Source organism: Lucilia cuprina, chromosome 4 (assembly GCF_022045245.1).
Source record: "Lucilia cuprina isolate Lc7/37 chromosome 4, ASM2204524v1, whole genome shotgun sequence".
NCBI classification, from domain to species: Eukaryota; Metazoa; Arthropoda; class Insecta; order Diptera; family Calliphoridae; genus Lucilia; species Lucilia cuprina.
The window spans coordinates 55,578,907-55,604,622 of NC_060952.1; the positions used below are offsets into that span (position 1 = coordinate 55,578,907).

General features: G+C 33.1%; 1 protein-coding gene across 1 annotated transcript in view; it reads right to left on the minus strand.

The window, feature by feature from the left end:
* The window catches only part of LOC111683863 (dolichyl-diphosphooligosaccharide--protein glycosyltransferase subunit STT3B), a 91,773-nt gene that overhangs the window by 57,407 nt on the left and 8,650 nt on the right, over positions 1-25,716 (minus strand). Inside the window, exons 2-3 of the mRNA XM_023445984.2 lie at positions 3,747-3,946; positions 3,220-3,690 (exon numbers count right to left, since the gene is read on the minus strand). Coding sequence (XP_023301752.2) covers positions 3,220-3,690; positions 3,747-3,946 — 671 coding nt within the window. The remainder of the gene's footprint in view (positions 1-3,219; positions 3,691-3,746; positions 3,947-25,716) is intronic.

Consider the following 25,716-nt stretch of genomic DNA (forward strand, 5'->3'; position numbering starts at 1 on the left):
AATAAATAAATTTATTTGTTTACAACTGCAATTTTTTATTTTTAATATGTAATTTTACATAAACGTAACTTTATTGTGGATATGAAAAAATAAAGTGACAGAATTTGTTCGAAAATTCGAATATCAAAAACGAGTAAGCTCAGTGAAAACACCTTGAAGAGGTTTAGCAAATCTAGCAGATTTCAAGCCAGTGGAAACATACCATAACACTTATAAAAAATCCTAATTATACATATTTAGAGTTTTTTTTTGACAGCTGTTAGCTTTTAGTTAGTTAGCTTTTTTCCGGGAAAGTTGACCTTTTACGATAATATTCTATTCTACAAATTCTACCAATACATTCTAAGCGTTAGGTACCGAATGACAAGCCCTAATTTCTTTATATTCTTTCATACAAACCTTTGAATTAACTTCAAAAATAAAAATAATAATTTATATACAGTGTCTCTCATAAGTATTCGAATTTAAGTTTTATAAAAATTTAGGTATAATATAAAAAGAAACTACATTTAATAAAATATTTTGTATGCAAAATTAATAAATTAATTTGTTAAATTCTCTAGGCAGTCCTTAGCTTTGACATCACGCTTTTTAATACTTTAAAAATTCACATTTACGAAAATTAATTTAGCTTTATTTAGAAATAGTCCATAAAATTACGTCACAAAAGTATACGAACTTCTTTTGCAGTTCATATTTGACTATATTATACGAAACATAAAAATTAGAATCGAATGTTTTTTTTTTTGCTAAAAATTGTTTTAAAGGGGTAACTATCAACCGAATGAATATATTTTTGGGCCATTTGGTTTACAATTTTGGGGCATTTGTACCATCTAATATCATTAAAATTACGATTTTGACCAAAATTGCCATTTTCTCTCTTTTTCCAGATATAAAACCAAAATTTAATATTGGGATTTAATAGATTCCTTCATGTATCTAAAAATAATAATCTTTGTTATAAGGATTTGTTTTTAAACATTCCATCTTCTGTTTCTAATTGAATTATCTGGATCTTAACTCCCTTTTCGTACCACTAGGATCGATATTTTCCGACAAAGTTGGCTAGTATATATAATTATATACTAGCCAACTTAATATATTTTAAATTTTCAAGACATCGTAGCGGTGTACAACTCCAAAACATGCCTTAACAAAACGTCATTATATACAGTATATTTTAGTTTTTACTACTCATAACATTCACGATTATGTTGCACATTACAACAAAACTGTATGTAAAAAATTTTGGGCTTATTTTGATCATAGCAGATAATATTTAAACAGATATCAATATTTTTGAGTTAGACCAAATGATATGGTGACATTCAGCCTAGAGGCCATTGGAGAGAGAATGATTCCACTATATTGAATGGCGTTTCTTCGAGGCATGCTTTGGAGTTATAAACTTCCACAATATATTAAAAACTTAAAACAATATATAGAAGACAAGTTTCCCCGAAAATTTTTGACCCTAGTATTATAAAAATGGACTTGAGTTCCAATAAATTGAAATAGCGATAGAAGAATGATTCTAATAATATATCTTGGAACGTTTAAATACTGATTATTGTAATAAAAAATATTATTTTTAGATACCCCAATAGGTATATTAAATCACAATAACGAATTTTGGTTTTATCTCTGAGAAAAAAAAATACAAATATTGCCAAAAACTTTCATTTTAATGATATTACATAAAACGATGGTACAAATACCCCAAAATTGTGGACCATATGGTCAAAAATATATCATTTCGGTTGAAAGTAACCCCTTAAAACAATTTTTAGCAAAAAAAACATTCGATTCTTAGTTTTGTGTTTCGTATAATATAGTCAAATATGAAATATAGAAAAAATTCGTATACTTTTATGAGGTAATTTTATGGACTTTTTTTTAAATAAAGCTAAATTAATTGAAGTAAATGTCAATTTTTAAAGTTTTAAAAAGCGTGATATCAAAGCTAAGGACTGTCTAGTGAATTTAACAAATTAATTTATTAATTTTGCATACAAAATATGTTATTAAATTTGGTTTCTTTTCATATTATACCTAAATTCGAATACTTATGAGAGACACTGTATATATATATTTCTCAAGAGTTGTTCCTCATATATACATTCTTTTATAACCCCGTATCTATATTAGAGAAATATTTATTATACTAAACGTCAAATTGTTATCATGATAAAAAAGTAGCAGGTACATACGTCATTTATTAGCGTTATAACGTCGTTAGGGCAGTGTTCTCTAAACAATTGTTTAGTCAACGTTGTCTTGATAACAAACGTCACTTTATTGTAAAATTTGTTTATAATTTTGTGTTTGTGCAATTAAAATCGATAATTAAAACAGAAATCGTACAACCAATGAAATTTACATAAGCTTATCTTAGAATGAATGTGGTAAAAATCTGACATCTAAATATCGGATTTTTACTGCTTCAAAAAAAGATAGGATGTAATCCAAAGTTGTTAAAAATTGACAACATCTCTCTAATGACACACTTAATTTAAAGTACTTCAGGTTTTTGCTGGGTGCACTATGTGAACAAATAAGAGTGCTATATTCGACTGTGCCGAATCTTTTATACCCTTCACCATAGTGTATTTTAAACATACATATTAGTTTTATAAATTTTTCCCGACTACATTAATATTACACCAAAAGCAAAACAAAATGAACAACAACTACGCTAAACGAAATAAAAAACAAAATACAGAAGGCATCTAAACCAGCAGACATCTAAACATACATAAGGAAAACACAGAAAAACAAAAACAAAATAAAAAACGCAATAAAACCAACTTACATCTAGTGCTGCTCTCGCTCTGCTGCATACGCTCTGCCTTGTTTTTATAAACAAGAGTACAATAACATTTATGAACCGATTTTTCTGATTTTAAATGGCGATCTTCACGAAAGCAAGTCTAACAGAATTATTGAAGATTCAGATCTCGCCGATATCTGGGGTCCTCTAAAAACTGATTTCAACAAACATAAAGACAGACAGACGGACATAGCCAGAATATATATACTTTTTGGGGTCGGAAAATTATATTATAGAAATTACAAACGGAATGACAAACTTATATATACCCTTCTCACGAAGGTGAAGGGTATAAAAACCGCTTAAAGTTTTTAAATAGCAACTGTTTTTTTAATGTGATGTTATTTAATTACCTGTAATTTTTTAATGTGATGTTATTTAATTACCTGTAATCTAACTTTAACTCGCCAAAACGATAATAACTTAATTTGTACATTAGACAGTTCAAAAGAGCAGGCGCACCTTCTGCATCAACTCTAAATTCTCCACGTTCAGTAAAATAATCGCTTTCTTTTATATCTCTTGGATGTTCACCTTCGGCAATTCGTACCATCCACAAAAATTTATTTATATCATCTCCAGAATACCCTATTACGCCCCCAAATATTACAAGAACATAATCAACGTCCAACGATGTCATTATTTCATAAGACTTTTCTTCTGTAGACGACATTGCCTTTCCAACAAGTGCAATGTGACTATTATTCCATGTATTATTATCAACAAGCGTGGTTCTATTTGCCATTCCAGCTATTTGGTAGCCATAATCCCACCACGACATAATTCTAGAGTCTTCTTTAGTATTTTGTGAAAGCCAATAATATGCTTCTCTGAAATCGTCTAAAATATTGCGAGAACTAACAAAAAATGTATATTAAAAATTTGTATTAAGCAAATATATATTACAAATTACCCGTCTTGACTGTTATGAAATGCTAGTACAATGGAAGGGCTAGAATAAGCATTGCTAGTAACCCATGTGCAATGTACAGCGAACATCATTAATATCATTAAAATTGCTAATATTACAATACTTCTTAAGTTTGATCCAATTCCACTGCAACTTTCATTTAGAGGTGCATCATGTTTTGGACGATGCTTCAATTTTCCAGCCTTAAAATAAATAAATATACATATGTGAATATTAGAGACAGAAAATAATTATTATCTATAAAATTTTTGCTTAAGAAATCATTATGAAAGAATCTTATATAAATGTTTTGAATGTACCAAAATATTTCCCAGATCTTTTTTAAGCGATAAACTTTTTTTCTTGATTTTTATAATAAAAATTTAAAATAAAAATTATTTTTGATTTTTATTCAATTTGTTTCAATAAAAAATTATTTATGATTTTTTAATAATACACCCTCAGTATTTTTTTATTTATTAAAACAAAAAATAGAAATCAATGAATAATATTATTTTTCGAAACAAAGAATAAAAATTACCTAACGAATTTTAATTTTCTAATTTTCGAATCTAACATCTGCAGAATTTCAGCAAATTTGGTCGATGATATCAGTGGCAAAGAAATTTTATCAATTTTCTATTAATCTCTGTTTAAGCCCGATAATTTTTACTGTCTTTTAAAGGTAAATATCGCAAAATTAGTTTTATAATTAATTTCAAAAAATAAAAATCATTGCCTGATTTTTATTTATGCCTTATGGTTTAAAAATTATTTGAGTTTTTTATTATTTATTTTTATTTGGAAAAGTTCTCACTAATTTTTACCAAAAAAAAAAATATATATAAAAGAAATCAAAAGCAATATGTATTTTCTGAGAAATAAAATACAAACCAAATAAAATTTTTAATTAAAATTTTTTTTAAATAAAAATAATAACAATTACTGTCTCTGATAAGAATATTCATAAAAAGTAATTTCAATAAACATACAAAATATTGAAATACAAGTATTTGAATTTAACTTAAATTAACATTCTTATTTGCTACTGTCACATTTGAATTACACTTAAATAACACGATGATACAAAATAAACGAAAATTGAAATACCTGGGAATATTTCAAATTGGGAAGATACCGATTAAGAGGGCTGTTACAACAAGACACGAAAAGGACACTAAAATACCTAAGAACACAGCATCAGTAGCAACTACTGATAACGTTAAGGAGTCAATTTCTAAAAGCGAGGAAGATACCACTAAAAGGTGCTGCTGCCTTTCCAAAATTTGCGAGGCGCCGATTGAAAGTACTGTCAAAACCGGCCCCGATAAGACACTACAACACCTAAGGCGATACCCAAAGCATCATTAGCAAGTACCGATCCTCCGATGCCTGGACACGGATCGGTTGTAATACTTAGCCTAGACCACGTACGCCGTCCCTGCGTGGGTCGTCCAACCATATGAACACTAATAAAAACAAACAACCCGTCGAAAACCAGTTGGTGAAACCTAAACTGGTGGTCTGCAAACAGCCTGCTATCCAACCTTCTGGTGATAGCACGGCTGAACGCAGCGAGGAAATCTTACCCGTAGTGGCAAGCACCTCATCAGCTGCACAAGCCTTAGTTGGTATACCAGCAAACACCCCTGTCGCGGGCACTGCGGACCAAGCAGTGACCCCCGCAACTTCTGGACAAGTAGGAAGGCTTTTATTCAGAGGCGGGCCGCCTTGCGTCTAGTCGAGCGACTTGGAATTAAGTCGGTCGATACGCTAACCACGGACGAAAAATCGTCCCTAGATTGGGCTAAAGCCCTACTGGCTCAACCGGAGTGTTCTGACCTTCCTACAACCTCAGATGCAGCGGACCAAGCTAAAACTGCAGGGCCTAAACGGCAGAGATCGGAGGAAGAACATGCTCTCCATGCAATCCCACATCCGAAGACTAAACGTCAGAAGCAGTCTGAGACTCGTATAGTGAACAGACCCTATAGCGAAGTTGCCAAAAACCCGCTAGTTGGGGCCATTGTTGACAAAAATGTCAACGAAGGAGCTATCTCCCAGGACAAATGGGTGATAATTCGTCAAAAAATGGTGTACTGGAAAATTCTCAAAGAGAATCCCGGTCCAAATGATGATGCTAGCTGGTATCAAGGCCACATAAAACTGCTGGCGTGCACGAACGAGCGCTCAGCAAATTTGTTTAAATTAGCGGTTACGTCTATAGGTGAAGTGTGGCCCGGCGCTAAACTTGACGTGATTGATACAGTAAGTGAAGATACAGTAACTGCAGCATGGGAAATGGGGGAATCCACAATGTGGATCCTCTCCTGCTATATGGCGCACGACCAGACAGACCCCCCGCCAAGCAACACGGTCGTCAGGGCAGTAAATGCAGCAAATGGAAATCGCATCCCTGTTATAATAGGCGCAGATGCAAACGCACACCATACAATATGGGGCAGCACTAACATCAATACACGAGGTGAGTTCGTACTAGACTTCATTTTAAACCATAATCTTGAAGTAGTTAATAGAGGTTCAGAACCTACATTTGTAGTTGCAAATAGACAAGAGGTACTGGATATAACGCTTGTAAATACAAGTCACTCTCACATAATCCTAGACTGGAAAGTATCGGAAGACTGTTAGAGAAAACACAGGAAAGGAAAACCCCCTTTCTAAACAGAAGAAAGACAAGATGGGAAGAATAGAATCGAATCCTGGCACGTCTTCTTCAAACTATGCCGGAAATAAACGATACAGCAGATATTGACAGAGCCGTAGATAAACTTACAAGCTCTTTTAAACAAGCAACGAGAACAACGTGCAGACCTTCGGTACCAAAGGGTAAAGGTAAACCTCCTTGGTGGTCCCTGGAAATAGCGAAGACTAGAATAAGATGTCGCAAACTATTCAATGAGGCCAAAAGATCAGGTGAATGGTTTACATATAAAGCCTCATTAAATAAATTCAAGAATCAGGTTAGGAATGCTAAAAGCTGCTCGTGGAGGAGTTTTTGTGGCAGCATCGAAAACTCTTCAGAGACAAGTCGTTTATGCAAAATCCTGTCTAAATCACAAACCGTTCAAGGCTACATCCAGAAGCAAGACGGTGAGTGGACAACGAGTGGACAAGAATCCCTACAAGAATTAATGGACACTAATTTCCCAGGTAACATACCATTGGATACAACAATGGAAAGACCACAAACATATTGTCAAACCCCGGTCGGAATAAACATAAACGAGGGAATGATAAAATGGGCAATTAGCAGCTTCAACCCATATAAGTCACCGGGTCCGGATAATTCTAGCTGACCTGCAGTATAATGCAGAATTGATTATACCATGGCTACTTGGGATATTTCAAGCCTGCCTTACATGGCCCTACATACCGGAACAATGGATCAAATGTAATGTGACGTTTATCCCCAAAGGAGGAAAAACAACTCACACCAAAGCGAAGGATTATAGTCTATCATCGTTTCTTCTTAAAAATCTGGAGAGAATTATTGACGTCCACATCAGATCGCCAATAGACCCAATGCTCTTATCACCCTCACAACATGGCTACACCAAAGGCAAATCAGTTGAGACGGCCCTACACTCGTTAGTGGGATGTATAGAAAAATCGCTAGAATTCGGGGAATACACGTTAGTGGCCTTTCTGGATATAGAAGGAGCCTTTAACAATGTAAACCCTGACATCATCATATCTGCTCTTGAAGGGCTTGGTATTGATACATCAATGATAAGATTCATAAAGGACCTTCTTCAATACAGGATCATCTGTTCAAACAGCGGAATGGCATGTATTCAAAAAATGGCAATTAGGGGAACACCTCAAGGTGGAGTCCTATCACCACTTTTATGGAATGTGGCCAGAAATTGGACACCCAAAGATATAAAACTGTCGCATACGCGGATGACGTTGCGGTAGCAATATCAGGTTTCCATCTGAATACGATATCTCAAAGACTCGAATCAGCACTCAACTTATTAAGTCAATGGAGCGTTGACAGTGGTTTGAGTGTAAAACCTAGTAAAACTGAACTTGTACTCTATACTAGAAAATACAAGATCGAAAATTTTACCTTACCTCGACTAAACGGTGTCGTACTCTCACTTTCAGATAGTGCGAAATACCTTGGAGTGATACTTGATAGTAGACTATCATGGAAATACAACATCATGGCCAGAATGAACAAAGCCTTAATGGCAATGTATATCTGCAAAAAAGCTATAGGCAAACTGGATACATGAAGCGGTTATTAAACCTATTCTCTTTTACGGGGCAGTTGTCTGGTGGAAAGCACTTGCCAATAACTCCAATTGTACACTTCTTGACAAGGCATTGAGAACAACATCCACCAAATCTCTATTCGCAATGCTTAATTGGATCCCAACTGATCTGACAGCCAGAAAACTTGCACTTAACACTGCCCTCAGAATCAATGCCACAAATGCTTGGACTTACGGGCCATACGGCCATGCGAGTATTATAGAGGAAACATCTTTTCTTCCAGATAATATTGACTATTGCACACACAAACCTTTTCTCCACAGGGACTTCGGCTATATCATATCCGAAAACTCTGTACCAGAGGAAGACAGCTCCCCAAGAACCCTCTTGATTTATACGGACGGTTCTAAGAAAGGGGAAAAAGAGCAGCTCTGGCAAACAGAGATATTCAAATTTGGACCACTGAGCCATACTCAATCGAGGCACTTATCTGTCCACAAGGACAGACCCTTCTGTTTTCTCTTTCATCTATATATCAACTCTTCACTGTTCTCAGCATTTTCATCTTATACCTACTCCTACCTCTTCCAGATCCTAAAACTCCTACTCTTTTTCTTTTATCTTCTATTATCTTTACAGGTATCACAAATGGACCAATATGACCCAAGTGTGCGTCTTTGCAGCCTGAATCACCTAACCTAACCTAAGTACTGAGGAGTCAAATCCTTAAAGTGAGGAGAAAATCACTCACTCGCCAGAAGACAGAACAGCAGTGCTGTTCATAATTGGGAAAGTGTCTTTTAAAACGACTACTCTCCCTATGCCTGATAAGGACCATAAGTGCCATCAATCGTACCACTGCATAAATAGCCACTTCAGGTTACCCGAAGAAGTCAAATCCAACAAGCGGGCAAGTGATCAGTTAGCAACGCCCTGATGTCTAAAATTAAAATTTTAGGGTACTGTAACTTAAGTGGTTAGCACGTTGATCACTAAGCATGATTTGGTTAGCGAGCCCTTGGTTCGATCCCCAGCCGCTGCCAATCAACAACATCAGTTTATGGTAAATTATTAGTATCTATCAAAACTAATATATATCACGCCTCCTTTGGCGGTATACTCTATAGCATTAAATCGTCGCCTAAGTAAAATAAATATAAAATGTCTATAAAAAGCTTAAATTAATGAGCCTACTCAACACCAGATGCGCTGCAACACTGTTCTAAAATTAAACATAACGTGCAATTACAAAGTTGTAAATAAACAAAGCTTTCTTCTATCCTTCACTTTCACCATCTTTCTCCTCTACTCTATCCCTTTCCAAAAAAAGTAACACGGTCTATGTATTTATATGCATTAATGCCTGCGTGTTACGTCACTTTAAAAAATAACACAGGTAAGAACATATAGTTTTAATCCAGGAACCTTGGACGATTCGCAAATTTCCAACTTTTTTACGCTGATACAGACTTTCGACTGAGAACATATATCTTATGTCACAAGATCTTATGTTTTCCTCTCAAACAACAGGGTTATCCACATCGGATGCAACGGTGCTGAAGCAAAGTCAAAGCAACAGATACCTTGCATCTGTTTACCCGTCTTTCAAATCTCCGACACTACCTCCAACGTAGGAGCTGATGAAACAGGTCAATAAGGCACAAAGAAAAAATAAGGGAATTGTAATAGGTTGTGATACCAACTCCCACCATGTAGCTTGGGGTAGTATAAACACCAATCGCAGAGGACAAGCCCTAATAGATTTCCTTAATAATAAAGACCTTATCACATCAAACGTCAATAGAATCAGAGAAGAAGTATTAAATATAACTATATATTTAGAAGAGCTTATAAACGAAATTCAGGATTGGAGAGTTTCGGACGAGCACTCCTTTTCTGACCATCGATACATAAGATTCATAAAAGATGTAAGATATAACTACCAGGGAAAAGGTTTTTCGCAGTATACCACAGTGTGACATGTTGTAACCTTTACTCTGGGTTACCACAATTAATAGCCTCCTAAGGAGCCTAAACGAGAAAGGACTTAGACCTGTCTGCTATGCAGATGATGTAATACTCTTAAAGGGAAAGAATTCAAATTACTTGTGTAGAAGAGCTGAGGAGGCTCTGAATACGGCCTTAAGCTGGGCTCAACCGAGAGGTCTATTGGACGATAAGATACCAGTGACAGACAAAATTAAGTACTAAGGTGTAATCCTCGACCGTAAATTAAAATGGAGACACCACATAGAGGATAGGATCAACAAGGCACATCGGTGCTGGGCGATATGCATGAAATGGAGTCTTAGTCCTATTACGGCAAATTGGCTTTATAAATGTGTAATTAGACCAACTCTAGCTTATGCTTCAATAAGTTCTAGGATTTGCTGGTCCTGTAAGAATTCTGTGCCAATAATGACCCTAAAATATTTTACTTTACTTCCGGTAAAATAATACGATGATATAAATCCGCACCATACTATCTAGAAGATTAGAATCCGCCAAATGAAGATTTGGCAATAACATTTTAATATCGATACTTACGGAAGTTGAAGGGTTTAAATCGGAACCAATTTCCATAGTACAATATTTAGAAACTCCAATAACTACATTATTGATGCCAGAAACTTTAGCGTGTTCAGAATTCGTGGGAAGTTTTAACCTTTTTCATAATCATTCAGAAATGTAAAAACATTCTGAACCCGAATCAATTAAAGCGCGGACCTGATACTTATTGTTATTATGAATTATATTTACCGTAGCTGTCCCTAATAGAACAGAAACTCCAATAACTACATTATTGATGCCAGAAACTTTAGCGTGAGCAAAAGTGTGGGAAGTTTTAACCTTTTTCATAATCTTTCAGAAATATAAAAGCATTCCGAACCCGAATCAATTAAAGCGGGGAACTGATACTTATTGTTATTATGAATTATATTTACCGTAGCTGTCCCTAATAGAACAGTCTTATTTTGTCTAGCATAAAATACTTGTAAATTGGACGTTACATTATTGGACGAATATGATTGTTAGTAGTGGTAGTTAGTTAGTATAACCGTACCAGAATACTATTCCGTAGAAACAGTAGGTCTTTCAACCACAGAATTTTATAAATGTTGTAAATTAAGTATCGATTATTGCATATATAACAAATTTTATTTATTTTTCAACTTCTGACAGTATGTGTCCTCGAAAGGCAATTAGTACAGAAATTATGCTCATTCACGGTTGAATATCTTCAGATATTTTAAAACGACAACAATTTCGCAAGTAGTGGGACTGATTAAGACATAAAAAATTTTAACGTAAGAATTGTAAGATTGCGCTGAAGATTCAATATCAGTGGAGTTTGTACCTTTAGTTTCTTGAAGACATTGCAAAGTCTGAATCCTCTCCTTCAGAAAATCATCTAAATGTTTCCTTGTAGATAAACATAATTTTTCCTAATGACCTGTTTCCAAAAAATAATTGTAGAACTAGGTAGACGTTGAATAAACATAAACACGATAATTGTGTCCCAATTATCTCTAGGTACACTATAAATAGAAAGTGCCGTAAGAAAACTATCGTTTCCGTTCTGTAAGGTTTTGAGTGCTGTGATCGACTCCTTGTCAAAGGCAGGAAGACTAAATAAAAGCTGTAGTTGGTTATGTACCAACATACGAATTCCTTAAATAGCGCCAGTCTTACTCAAAACTATTATTTTTTAATGGATATCTTAAAACGATTGATCTAACTCCCGTTTCCGAATTTCAAACTTAAAAACGTCATGCAATTCATCATCTAAATTATCAAACCTCACGCGGTATGCAACGAGGGCATCCGATGCTCTAATAAATACATTTAGTGACGTGACCTACATTTTTAATATTTAACAAAAAGAGTGTTATATTCGGCTATGCCGTGTGCCGTAAAAGGAATGCTCCCCTATAAACATCAGGGTGATATTTGGAATATGGCTTAAGTCAATTATGGACCCAACTCTTTTGAACTAACTAAATGTTAATTTTTTATAACCAAATATTAAGGGTGTGAAGTTAAATTCGTCGGCCAGATACGTCCCACAAATATTTGTCAAATACGTTCCACATACTGTAAAATTCGTTTTCAAATTAAATTAATTGATTTTTTAATAAAACAAACGCCAAATAAAATGTTTTTGTGAAAAAAGTTAAAATATATTAAACTATATTCCGAAAATAAATATATAAAATAAAAATTAATTAAAATAATTATATACTCACAAAAAATGGTGGTTAAATATAAAATTTTCAAATGAAAAAAATTGAAACTTTAAGAAGACATGAATTGGGGTACCGGCATAGTGGAAGTAGCCCAGGACTAGTTCTTTCCAAAAATATATAGTTTATATGAAATTTCAGCTCTGGATAATTTTTACGAATTTTTGAAAAAACGTAAAATTTTGCCAAAAAATCAGAAATTTTCAAGTGGCTCCAACGGGTATTTAGAGAAGACATGAATCGGGGTAGCGAAAAACTGGAAGTAGCCCAGGACTAGTTCTTTCCAAAAACATATAGTTTATATGCAATTCCAGCTCTGGATAATTTTTACGAATTTTTGAAAAAACCTAAAATTTTGCCAAAAAATCTGAAATTTTCAAGTGGTTCCAACGGGTATTTAGAGAAGACATGAATCGGGGTAGCGAAAAACTGGAAGTAGCCCAGGACTAATTCTTTCCAAAAATATATAGTTTATATGCAATTCCAGCTCTGGATAATTTTTACGAATTTTTGAAAAAACCTAAAATTTTGCCAAAAAATCAGAAATTTTCAAGTGGCTCCAACGGGTATTTAGAGAAGACATGAATCGGGGTAGCGAAAAACTGGAAGTAGCCCAGGACTAGTTCTTTCCAAAAACATATAGTTTATATGCAATTCCAGCTCTGGATAATTTTTACGAATTTTTGAAAAAACCTAAAATTTGGCCAAAAAATCAGAAATTTTCAAGTGGCTCCAACGGTTATTTAGAGAAGACATGAATCGGGGTAGCGAAAAACTGGAAGTAGCCCAGGACTAGTTCATTCCAAAAACATATAGTTTATATGCAATTCCAGCTCTGGATAATTTTTACAAATTTTTGAAAAAACATAAAATTTTGCCAAAAAATTAGAAATTTTCAAGTGGCTCCAACGGGTATTTAGAGAAGACATGAATCGGGGTAGCGAAAAACTGGAAGTAGCCCAGGACTAGTTCTTTCCAAAAACATATAGTTTATATGCAATTCCAGCTCTGGATAATTTTTACGAATTTTTGAAAAAACCTAAAATTTTGCCAAAAAATCAGAAATTTTCAAGTGGCTCCAACGGGTATTTAAAGAAGACATGAATCGGGATAGCGAAAAACTGGAAGTAGCCCAGGACTAGTTCTTTCCAAAAACATATAGTTTATATGCAATTCCAGCTCTGGATAATTTTTACGAATTTTTGAAAAAACCTAAAATTTTGCCAAAAAATCAGAAATTTTGAAGTGGCTCCAACGGGTATTTAGAGAAGACATGAATCGGGGTAGCGAAAAACTGGAAGTAGCCCAGGACTAGTTCTTTCCAAAAACATATAGTTTATATGCAATTCCAGCTCTGGATAATTTTTACGAATTTTTGAAAAAACGTAAAATTTTGCCAAAAAATCAGAAATTTTCAAGTGGCTCCAACGGGTATTTGGAGAAGACATGAATCGGGGTAGCTAAAAACTGGATGTAGCCCAGGACTAGTTCTTTCCAGAAACATATAGTTTATATGCAATTCCAGCTCTGGATAATTTTTACGAATTTTTGAAAAAACATAAAATTTTGCCAAAAAATCAGAAATTTTGAAGTGGCTCCAACGGGTATTTAGAGAAGACATGAATCGGGTAGCGAAAAACTGGAAGTAGCCCAGGACTAGTTCTTTCCAAAAACATATAGTTTATATGCAATTCCAGCTCTGGATAATTTTTACGAATTTTTGAAAAAACGTAAAATTTTGCCAAAAAATCAGAAATTTTCAAGTGGCTCCAACGGGTATTTGGAGAAGACATGAATCGGGGTAGCGAAAAACTGGAAGTAGCCCAGGACTAGTTCTTTCCAAAAACATATAGTTTATATGCAATTCCAGCTCTGGATAACTTTTACGAATTTTTGAAAAAGCATTAAATTATACCAAAAAAAGAAATTTTCAAGTGGCTGCAGCGAGTATTTGGAGAAGAAATAAATCGGAATACCAACAGAGCGGAAGTAAACCAGGACCTGTCTTTTCCAAAAATATATAGCTTAAATGCAATTCCAGCTCTGGGTAAATTTTTTTTAAACATTAAGTTTTACAAAAATTGGAGTAATTTAAATATGTGCATAGCTAAATTATTTTCTCGTGAAAGATTGAATTCCAGGCAGTAAAAAAACTGTAAAAACTTCACTACATCTACGAATACAATAAATGTAATTTTAAAAACTATACAGTAGTCATTTGGAGTGGGCTTGGATTGCTGAAAAAATCTCAAATTTTCTCAACATTTTTGCTTTTTTCGGCTTTTTTAGATTTATTGTGAAATATTTAGTTTTTTAATACATTTTCTAATATTCACATTCACAGCATTTGTGAAACCTTTAAATTTTAAAAATGTTTTTATTTTTAGGAAATTCGACTGACTTTCTAGATAAAGGGTCTAAGAAAATTGAAAATCAAAGATTTCACTATTTTTTGAATTAGTTTAGGGTTTTTGAGATTCATTTTCCAATTATCACAACAAATTGTAAAATATTACCTGTGAATGGTTATCGTGAAAGTTCAGTGCACTTTAACGTTCAAGTAGAGTCGAAGCGACTCTGTTTTAACTTTATTATTACCTGCAAAATTATGTCCTTCAAGAATTTACATAAATCATATATAATAAACGCGATCCTAACAAATTTACAAAAAAGACCCAAAACGATCAATCCAATTGACGCAAAAACATTTTTAATTTGTGTAAAATTTACACAATATTTTGCTACCTGTGTCACTCTCATCATAAATTCTTAAAAATTATGAATTACCGCGATATTTGTACCTATCCTGATATAAATTAATTCACAGTATTTGAAGTTAAACATAACCTTTTTGGTTTAATCAATTTAATTTTTTGTTTGATTGTCGGTATATAAGCAATTATCAAAGTTTTTAAATTTTATTTTTTCCACACCTTGGATCCGCTCCTTAAATAAAATGTACCTAGCATCAAAAAGCATCGCTCTATAAATATTTAATTCCTTCAAACTATAATTTTTTAATTGCATTCCCATATAAATCAAGCTCGCAATATTCAGATATTAATTGTTTTTTTATTTTACTAATTCGATATTTTTCAAAAACTATAGGCAACAAGTTAAAACATTACTGAAATGAAATTTCTTAATTTTTTTTAAATAAATCTTATGTGCTAAATTTGAATAATTTTTACAATTATGTGCAATTTTTTTTCAAATATTACACATATAAATACTACAATTTTACGGATTTTTTAAATAATTAAGTGAAACCCTCTATAATTTTTGCTCCCCTCGATCAAAATGATTTACGCTAACGGATTCATCACGTATTAGGGTCAGTTTATATTCACACAAAATATTTTAAATGTGCCATCAAGAAATTTTTCTATTTTTTAACTCTAAAATTAAAAATGTTTGCCAATTGTTCATATATGGCCTCATAATAGTTAGGAAAGCGAAGTTCTTCTCCTAGGTAACTTCTAAGTCCTACGTATCGTTTGGCAAATAAAGTTGTCAAGATCGGTTGACAGATTCGCCATATAAAGAAACATATATACTAACAATTTTATGGTAGTAAATGGGTAAAGAAGTTAAAACTTTAAAATCAAATGCTATTTCTTTGGGAAATGTTAAATATAGTTCTTCAAGAATATATGAAATACCCAGGAAGTACATGCAGCATTATTTGTTTGCTAGTCAAATGTTCTACTCACTGCTCCTGTGCTTAGATTTTCTATTGTTCTTTAAATAATGGTTTTAACATTCACCTGCAAATTTATTTTGTTATCTTATTTGTAAAACACAATTGTTTCACGCAATCGGTTAAAATATGAAAACTAAGTAACAAATCGAAAATAAAGCACATACTCCTATACTACATTAACAGTCATTACTAAAGTAGCTCAAATTAATGCAGACGCTAATTACTAGTCACTGAAAAGTAACTGGTTATCCAGAGTTGGAATTGCATATAAACTATATGTTTTTGGAAAGAACTAGTCCTGGGCTACTTCCAGTTTTTCGCTACCCCGATTCATGTCTTCTCTAAATACCCGTTGGAGCCACTTGAAAATTTCTGATTTTTTGGCAAAATTTTATGTTTTTTCAAAAATTTGTAAAAATTATCCAGAGCTGGAATTACATATAAACTATATGTTTTTGGAAAGAACTAGTCCTGGGCTACTTCCAGTTTTTCGCTACCCCGATTCATGTCTTCTCTAAATACCCGTTGGAACCACTTGAAAATTTCTGATTTTTTGGCAAAATTTTACGTTTTTTCAAAAATTCGTAAAAATTATCCAGAGCTGGAATTGCATATAAACTATATGTTTTTGGAAAGAACTAGTCCTGGGCTACTTCCAGTTTTTCGCTACCCCGATTCATGTCTTCTCCAAATACCCGTTGGAGCCACTTGAAAATTTCTGATTTTTTGCCAAATTTTAGGTTTTTTCAAAAATTCGTAAAAATTATCCAGAGCTGGAATTGCATATAAACTATATGTTTTTGGAAAGAACTAGTCCTGGGCTACTTCCAGTTTTTCGCTACCCCGATTCATGTCTTCTCTAAATACCCGTTGGAGCCACTTGAAAATTTCTGATTTTTTGGCAAAATTTTATGTTTTTTCAAAAATTTGTAAAAATTATCCAGAGCTGGAATTGCATATAAACTATATGTTTTTGGAATGAACTAGTCCTGGGCTACTTCCAGTTTTTCGCTACCCCGATTCATTTTTTCAAAAATTCGTAAAAATTATCCAGAGCTGGAATTGTATATAAACTATATGTTTTTGGAAAGAACTAGTCCTGGGCTACTTCCAGTTTTTCGCTACCCCGTCTTCTCTAAATACCCGTTGGAGCCATTTGAAAATTTCTGATTTTTTGCCAAATTTTAGGTTTTTTAAAAAATTCGTAAAAATTATCCAGAGCTGGAATTGCATATAAACTATATGTTTTTGGAAAGAACTAGTCCTGGGCTACTTCCAGTTTTTCGCTACCCCGATTCATGTCTTCTCTAAATACCCGTTGGAGCCACTTGAAATTTCTGATTTTTTGGCAAAATTTTATGTTTTTTCAAAAATTTGTAAAAATTATCCAGAGCTGGAATTGCATATAAACTATATGTTTTTGGAATGAACTAGTCCTGGGCTACTTCCAGTTTTTCGCTACCCCGATTCATGTCTTCTCTAAATACCCGTTGGAGCCACTTGAAAATTTCTGATTTTTTGGCAAAATTTTAGGTTTTTTCAAAAATTCGTAAAATTATCCAGCTGGAGCTGGAATTGCATATAAACTATATGTTTTTGGAAAGAACTAGTCCTGGGCTACTTCCAGTTTTTCGCTACCCCGATTCATGTCTTCTCTAAATACCCGTTGGAGCCACTTGAAAATTTCTGATTTTTTGGCAAAATTTTATGTTTTTTCAAAAATTTGTAAAAATTATCCAGAGCTGGAATTGCATAAAAACTATATGTTTTTGGAAAGAACTAGTCCTGGGCTACTTCCAGTTTTTCGCTACCCCGATTCATGTCTTCTCTAAATACCCGTTGGAGCCACTTGAAAATTTCTGATTTTTTTTGGCAAAATTTTAGGTTTTTTCAAAAATTCGTAAAAATTATCCAGAGCTGGAATTGCATATAAACTATATGTTTTTGGAAAGAAATAGTCCTGGGCTACTTCCAGTTTTTCGCTACCCCGATTCATGTCTTCTCTAAATACCCGTTGGAGCCACTTGAAAATTTCTGATTTTTTGGCAAAATTTTACGTTTTTTTCAAAAATTCGTATATAATTATTTTAATTAATTTTTATTTTACATATTTATTTTCGGAATATAGTTTAATATATTTTAACTTTTTCACAAAAACATTTTATTTGGCGTTTGTTTTATTAAAAAATCAATTAATTTAATTTGAAAACGAATTTTACAGTATGTGGAACGTATTTGACAAATGTGTTGTGGGACGTATCTGGCCGACGAATTTAACTTCACACCCTTCCAAATATTTTAGTTCAATTTTTAAACCGTGAGTAATTTTCTGAAGAGGACCTTTATATGCGTCAATTATGAACCTATACTTTGTACAAAGGTTTTGGCTCGTAAGAAAGTTACATGTATCGCATTTCATTGCTTCACTCGTATTTTCAAGATATTAATGAGCGTTATAGTTATTTCCTGAAGTGAACCCAATTGGGGAAGTAGGGTCAATTATGGACCTATCCACATAAATGTTGGTAAAGAGATTTTGGCTCGCGAGAAACTTGATTGTATAAAATTTTATTGCTATAGCCAGTAATGAGCGTTAAAGTAATTTTCAGAATGGGTAGGGTCATTTATGGGCCGATCCTTAAAAAAATGTTTAAAAGGTTTTGGTTCGTAAGAAATTTACGTATACCGATTGTCATCGCTATACTCGAATTTTTAGGCCAGTAATGAGTGCAAAAGTAATTTTCTGAGGGTGACCTTATATGGGGGGTAGGGTGAATTATGGACTGGTCCTCAAAAAAATTGGTATAAAGATTTTGGTTCATATGAAACTTATTTATGTCGAGTTTAATCGCTATACTCGCACTTCTAAAGCAGTTATGCCCGTTATAGCTGTTTTCAGGAACTCCACTTCTATGGGGCTATCTGAAAAACGATATGGCCCATTTTCAATTCCAAACAAACCTTAGAAACAGAAAATATTTATGTAAAATTTCAACTGCCTAGCTCCTCTCTCTTGGTCCCAATCGTGATTTCAACAGACAGGCGGACAGACGGACGGACATGGCTAGATCGTCTTAGAATTTAATAAGGACCAAGAATATATACTTTTATGGATCTGTAACCAATATTTCGATGTGTTACAAACGGAATACAAAATCAATATACCCTCCATTTTTTTTGATAGTGGGTGTAAAAATCTAGCTGCAAAATGGTCACACTGTTTGTAACATATAGGGGTACATATAGACGAAACTAAAGCGGTTTTCAGACAAAAATTTTTATTCTCTTCACACAGACGAGCTCTGAGAGAATAAAACAAACTTGTGAGAACTAAACGCACTCACTAAACTTCAAATTTTCTTCGCAAAATTGCGAGGATATTACCACTTATTAGTTTTTTTATCACTTAAACTTAATGTTTATTATTTTTTTCAACACTTTATATTGAAAAAAATAATAAAAAAATACAAACGAAAAAAAATATATTTTATTCTTTGACATTTTATTTTAATTAAAATATAAAGTTGTACATTTTAGTGCAGAAAAAAATAACAAAAATACGTGTTTATAATATGTTTTGAGATAAAATATCTTTTCAAAAAAAAAATAATTAATATTTTCACTCACTGCCATATAAAATTTCATTAATAACACACAAAGAATAACGTCCAAAAAATACATTTTTTATTAAGTACCTTTTGAACAATTGTGTTTATTTTTTTGCTTCTACTAATACATTCTCACCAGTTAGGTCTTTGACAGGTTTGTAACAATTAGTTTGTAATATGCTTTGTAACTCAAGTGAACTAATATTATAGTTTTTATTACTAAACCTATGCACCAAAATAAGATTTTAAACTGTGTTCAAATATGTTTGAACAATGTGTCAAGCAAATGGTAACATAAAAACTTTATAATTGCTAAAATCTTACTATGTTAAGATATTTTGAAACTCTTCCAAGGATCATACATGGGCACACTGCAGTATAAATTTATTGCTTTATACATTTCAGTAATCAGTAAATTTTTACTGGTTACTGAAAAAAATTTCAGTTTTCAGTATATCTTTACTGGTTACTGAAAAAATTTTCAGTATTCAGTAAACTTTTATTGTTTACTGAAAAAAATATTTCAGTAGTCAGTAAAAAATACTGGTAAAGAAAATATTACTAAATACTGAAATTTGTTTCAGTAATCAGTAAAATTTTCAACCAAAATGCATTATTTAACTTAAATTCTCATACAACTATTATCATATTGATCTCTTTTACTATATATCTATTAATAATCTAATATAAAATATAACAAATGATTCTAATAAGTTTTTATTGTCCAACAAAATTATATAATATTTGACCTCTATATAGATTTATACATAGCTAAGTTCTTGTCTTTTGAAAAGATTTACAATCCCAAAAAGTAAAATTAATCTCACTATAGCTACTTGTTATGAATATATACTTGCTACTTGTTATAAATATGTATAATATTCAAAAATATGTCGAAAATATAATTTTTAGTAAATTATTAGATTGTAAGGAATACTGTAAACACATTTTCAGTAATCAGTAAAGTACTGCATTTTTTGCAGTAATCAGTAAAATTTACTGAATACTGAATTTTTTTAGTAACCAGTAAAAACATACTGATACTGAAAAATTTTTCAGTAACGAGTAAAACTTTACTGAATAGTGAAAATGTTTTCAGTAAACAGTAAAAACTTATTTTTACTGCATTTTTACTGGTACTGCAAAGTGCCCATCTATGTCAAGGATTTTGTGATCTTTAAAACTTTACATTTAATTTATTTTTTGAGTAATAACAAAAATCAGCTGTTTTACATAGTGTGCAGCAAACAACAAAAGGGTGCCCACGCTTTATATAAAAAAATCGGTGTAATTATAATAGGGTATTAAATATACTACCAAGAATGACAACTTCTAGTGTTCTTCATAGTTTGTATTTAAACTTTGGTTAAAATAGCTCCGCCAAGGGAAACTACCTGTAGTGATGCGAGGGCTTAAGTACACATCGTGACTACAGCTTACTGCTTCGGTATCCAGCCACAGAAAGTTATGATTTCAAGAACTGTATAACTAAAAGTTACTCATCTTGTCAAGATAGTGAATGTGGTATATGTCTATCAATCCTTCGTCCTTCTATCAGGACATAGATGATACGCTATGATATTCGATTTTACTCTTTGAGTAGTAAGGGCTTTACCGTTAGGCATAGCGTTATATATTGCTTAGTCCACGTACGGCGTCACTGCGTGGATCGTCCGGTATTGACAGACTTAGACGTGGAGGGTCTTCTGGAGTTGTCAAGTGACTCCTCTGGTGTCAGAAGCTGGGAATTTATCTCTGTCTGACAATGAGCTTGCTAACAGTCAGACTTTTAAGATAACATCCCCTGCTAAAGAGGCCAAGAGGATCCAAAGGGGACCCTTGGGAGAAGACCGTCCATAGGTCGTTCGGCAAGTAGCTGTGGAGGAGAAGCCAAGTGCCCCTCCACGAGATATTAATTATACAGGCCGAACGAAGGAGGAGAAGGCAAGGAACGGGACTTTAAGGTCTCTCGCCTTTCTGTTTAAGATGGCAAAGGCGAAGATTCTTCAAAGTTCTCGTCAAGGGAGAGGCTTCTGCTGTGAAGTATATATATAGTGCCAACAGAACCTTGGAATCAAATGGTATTCTATATTTTTGATTCCATTAAATATTTGTTAATTTCAAAACTTACTTACAATAAAATGACTGACTCACTTATTTTTCAAAAAGCTTTATTACTATTAATAAATAGATTAATAGCTTTAAAAAGCAAAAAAAAATGGAAAAAATATCCATAAACAAAAAAGTTATAATGATTCAAAGTTATTGAATACTCGGCAGATAAAAATAAGATTTTTATTTTTTGTAATATACACGACATTCAGAATACCGTTACCTTGTTTTGTTTTACATTCCTTCTCTTTCTTAAGCATTTATTTATTATTTGGACAGTTGTCTGCCGTACTGCATTTAAACATAATCAAAAAAACACACAAAAAAAATGAGTTTAGTCCCCTAAATTTGCAAAATCTGACACTGTGGAACGGTGCAAACCATACTGGCATTATTGGCCAAACAGAATGATAATCTTGATTCGCAGAGGGGCGTGGCCCTTATCCAAGAACCTTCGATTAACAAGAATTAGGTTCTTGGTTTAAGGGTCAAAGGTAACACCTTATTTGCCCCGTCTACGATTAACAAGAATTAGGTTCTTGGTTTAAGGGTCAAAGGTAACACCTTATTTGCCCCGTCTACGAAGGTAAGGACTTGTATCCTCTCAAAGAATGAATTAGGATTTATAATTTCTCATTCTCTTAGGAGCGGTCACATAACCGAAATAAATAGAGAAGCCAAAGGTAGGTGTATGCTCACACTGGCTTCGGTGAATATGCCGTATGAGGCGACTGACCCACCCGGCTCTGAGGTGCGTCAGTTGACGGTATATGTAAGAAGAAAAAGTGCGATCCTTGTGATCCTTGTCCGTGTTGGCACAACGAGTCTTGTGAGATTTGTTGCCAACTGATGTAAAGGGGGTTATGAACAAGTTCACAGACCTACTTAAGAGAAGCTATGAGCTATCTTGTCCCGTTACTTTCCCGGGCAAATGAAAGCAACCTAAGTGGTGGACCAAGGAACTTAGACTTCAAAGGTCGACTGTTAGGAAATTGTTTAATAGGGCCAAGCTTACTGGTCAAGAAATTGACTGGAACAACTACAAAATGTGTTTCAATAAGTATAAAGCTGATTTTAAAAGGCCAAAAAGGATTTCATGGTCCCAGTACTGTGAATCCGTAGATATTATCTAAGGACCTAAGGGTCATAGGGTATATCCAAAGTAGTGATAACTCATGGACTGAATCTAGATCTGAGACCCCAGCTCTACTAATGGAACACATTTTCCGGGTTGTCTTGAAACTGAAGATATGGTTGACGACCAACGGGACTTCGAGTCTGTGGTGCCAAGTAACACCTATAGTTACATAGAGGAGATAGTCACTAGGGAAAAGCTAGTATGGGCGGTTAATTCATTCGACCCCTTCAAGTCACCTGGGCCGGATGGAATATTCCCAGCTCTACTAAAGAACATGTCTCAGGACGCTATATCTCTTCTACTGGAGATTTTTAAGAGATGATTTTTAAGGTATTTACCAAAGAGATTATTGTTATTTTCATACCCAAGGCGGGTAAGGCAAGCCACTCAAAGCCAAAGAATTTTATACCTATTAGCCTATCTTCTTTTCTTTTGAAGAGAGACTGATAAATCTACATCTCGCCTCATTAGTGGCGCTCAACAAGGGTAAATCTGTTGAGAGTGCACTGCATGAGGTGGTAAGTTGTGTTGAGCACGTCTTGAAGAATATGTATTATACTTCGGCTGCGTTTTTGGGCATTGAGGGAAGGTATAAGGTAGACAATTTCAGATTGCCAAAGTTAGATGGTGTCGAATTAGATTTATCTAGAGGAGCTAAGTATTTAGGGGCATCATTCTGAACCTGTCGCCTATAGAACATTTTGTATCGGGCTCACTAACTTCATGTGACAAGAAATCATATCGATCCGGGGTCGGTTGTGACAATTTATGTTGATAGTCAAGCTGCTCTTAGAGCATTGGATAGTCAAACAGTACACTCGCACCTAGTTGGAGATTGTAGAAATGCCCTTGGGGAAATTATGAGACTGTTTGTCATTAGATTGTGATGGGTGCCAGGGCACTGTAATGAGGTTGCGGACAACCTAGCTAGATTAGGTATAGCTGACAGATTGATATTCGAAAGAATTCGCGACATCATTAACCAGCCTGGAATAGTTGATTGGATAGCAAAATATCAAAGGCCCTGTGGCCTAAACTTGATATGGGTGCTACCAAATAGCACTGTACAGACGCAGTATGTCTGCGGGACTTAACCCTCGCAGTCTTCTAGGTTTTGTCAAGGGAATTAGTAGCTTCTTTGACTGGATTTTGTAGTGGAATATGGATTTCCTTTATTATATATAAAGGAATTACATATTATACATAATTATCTGTATTTTCATTCTTGTGTTGTGGTAGTGTTATGGATTTTCTGTTTTCTGAATCTTCACTTTATTGAAGGGAATCACAATGGTCCTTATGGTCTCCGAGTGGACATACATCTATTTCTACGGTGCATTACCCTTCTTAACCTAACCTAACCTTGGTTAAAATAAATTACGAAATCCATTATCCTTGAATACAAGTCGTTCTCTTTGGCAAAAAAAGATTTGAAAGACAACTTTGTGCTTTTTTAAAAAATTCTCTTTTTTAAACATCTCATACATTTATTTCATTAATTTACACTTGTTCTAAAACTCAAAACAATTATTTAAAGGTTTTATTTAATAGTCCATTCAGACCGAGTCAAAATTAAATAATTTGGACTCGAAAGTAAAAATAGAACCTTACTTGTTCAGACAGTGGTTTTTAACACTTGGACAGATTTTGCTTAGAAGCAAAATCCGCCCTTTTACGTAAATTGTACTTATTTAAGTTTTAAATAATATATTGATTACTTTTAATATTTGTAATTTATATCAAATTATATTGTTTTTATATTGATTTCAAACTTTTATTATTTGTTTGTTTTATGCTTAAATGTAAAAATAGGTACTTTATACTAAGGTTCATTGTGATTTCAAGTTATTTCAATGAAATTAATCGAAATATATGGGAAATTTCTTCATACATTTCGATTTCGATCGACATCTCGAAATTGCTTAATTTTGTTTGGTCTGAATAGACAATAACTTGTTTTGTTAGTTTGTTGGTTGGTACAAATTTTGTAACAGAATTTTTGGCTAGTTCCCGTAGTTCGATTTGGTAAAAACATAAAGATACCTAACACAATACGGTGTTATGTTAGTATGTTATCTTAATTCATTTTAACTGCATTTTTAAACCACTTTATGTTGCTCAAATATGATGAAGTTTTAAATATCTGTAGTCATTAAATTTTCAAAATGTTTTAATAATATATATGAGCGCGATACTCTGTAATTTAGGAATTGAAAAGTGATTGGTAAAAATTAAATTTATTTGAATTTTCTTGGTTTGTGATTAAACTATGTAAAACTGAATAGATAACGTTTATAAAAAAGCTTGTCAAAAAAAGATATTTTTTAAATAAACTTTTTTTTATATTTGAATTGCTTTATTATTTTTTTTTAAACATTTTACTTTATTGACCTGCAGATTCAAAATTTTCGACTTTGAAACTGAGTGGAGGTTGTTACAAATATCCAATACTATGGTAATGATGGTTGTAGGGGTTTTAAGTGGGACTGTCAAAGTGGAATATCTTCGATATAAGTTAGTCTGCCACTATGGAGTATAAAGGGTTATACCTTGTACCCTCTATTCAGTTCCATTTTTTCTGTCCATAATTATTTTCATTACTGGGATTTTTGTAACCTCCACTCAAAAGTAATTTGTATCTTTCAATTTATCTTCTTACTTATAAATAAAATCGTAAGATATTAAATTTCAATAGCAATTAAAAAAACTTTTTTTAATTAAAAACCGACCAGAAAAGCAATTAAAAAAATTAATCTATTAAAAACAGACCTGGGCGATTTGCATTAATTTTGAATTAACTTTAAATTTAAAAAAATAATTTAATGTAAAAAATATTGCATTAACATCAAATTTCTAAAATTTAATGCATTACCATTAATTGTTTTTTAATTTAATGCATTAATTTTACATTTAGTGCATTAAT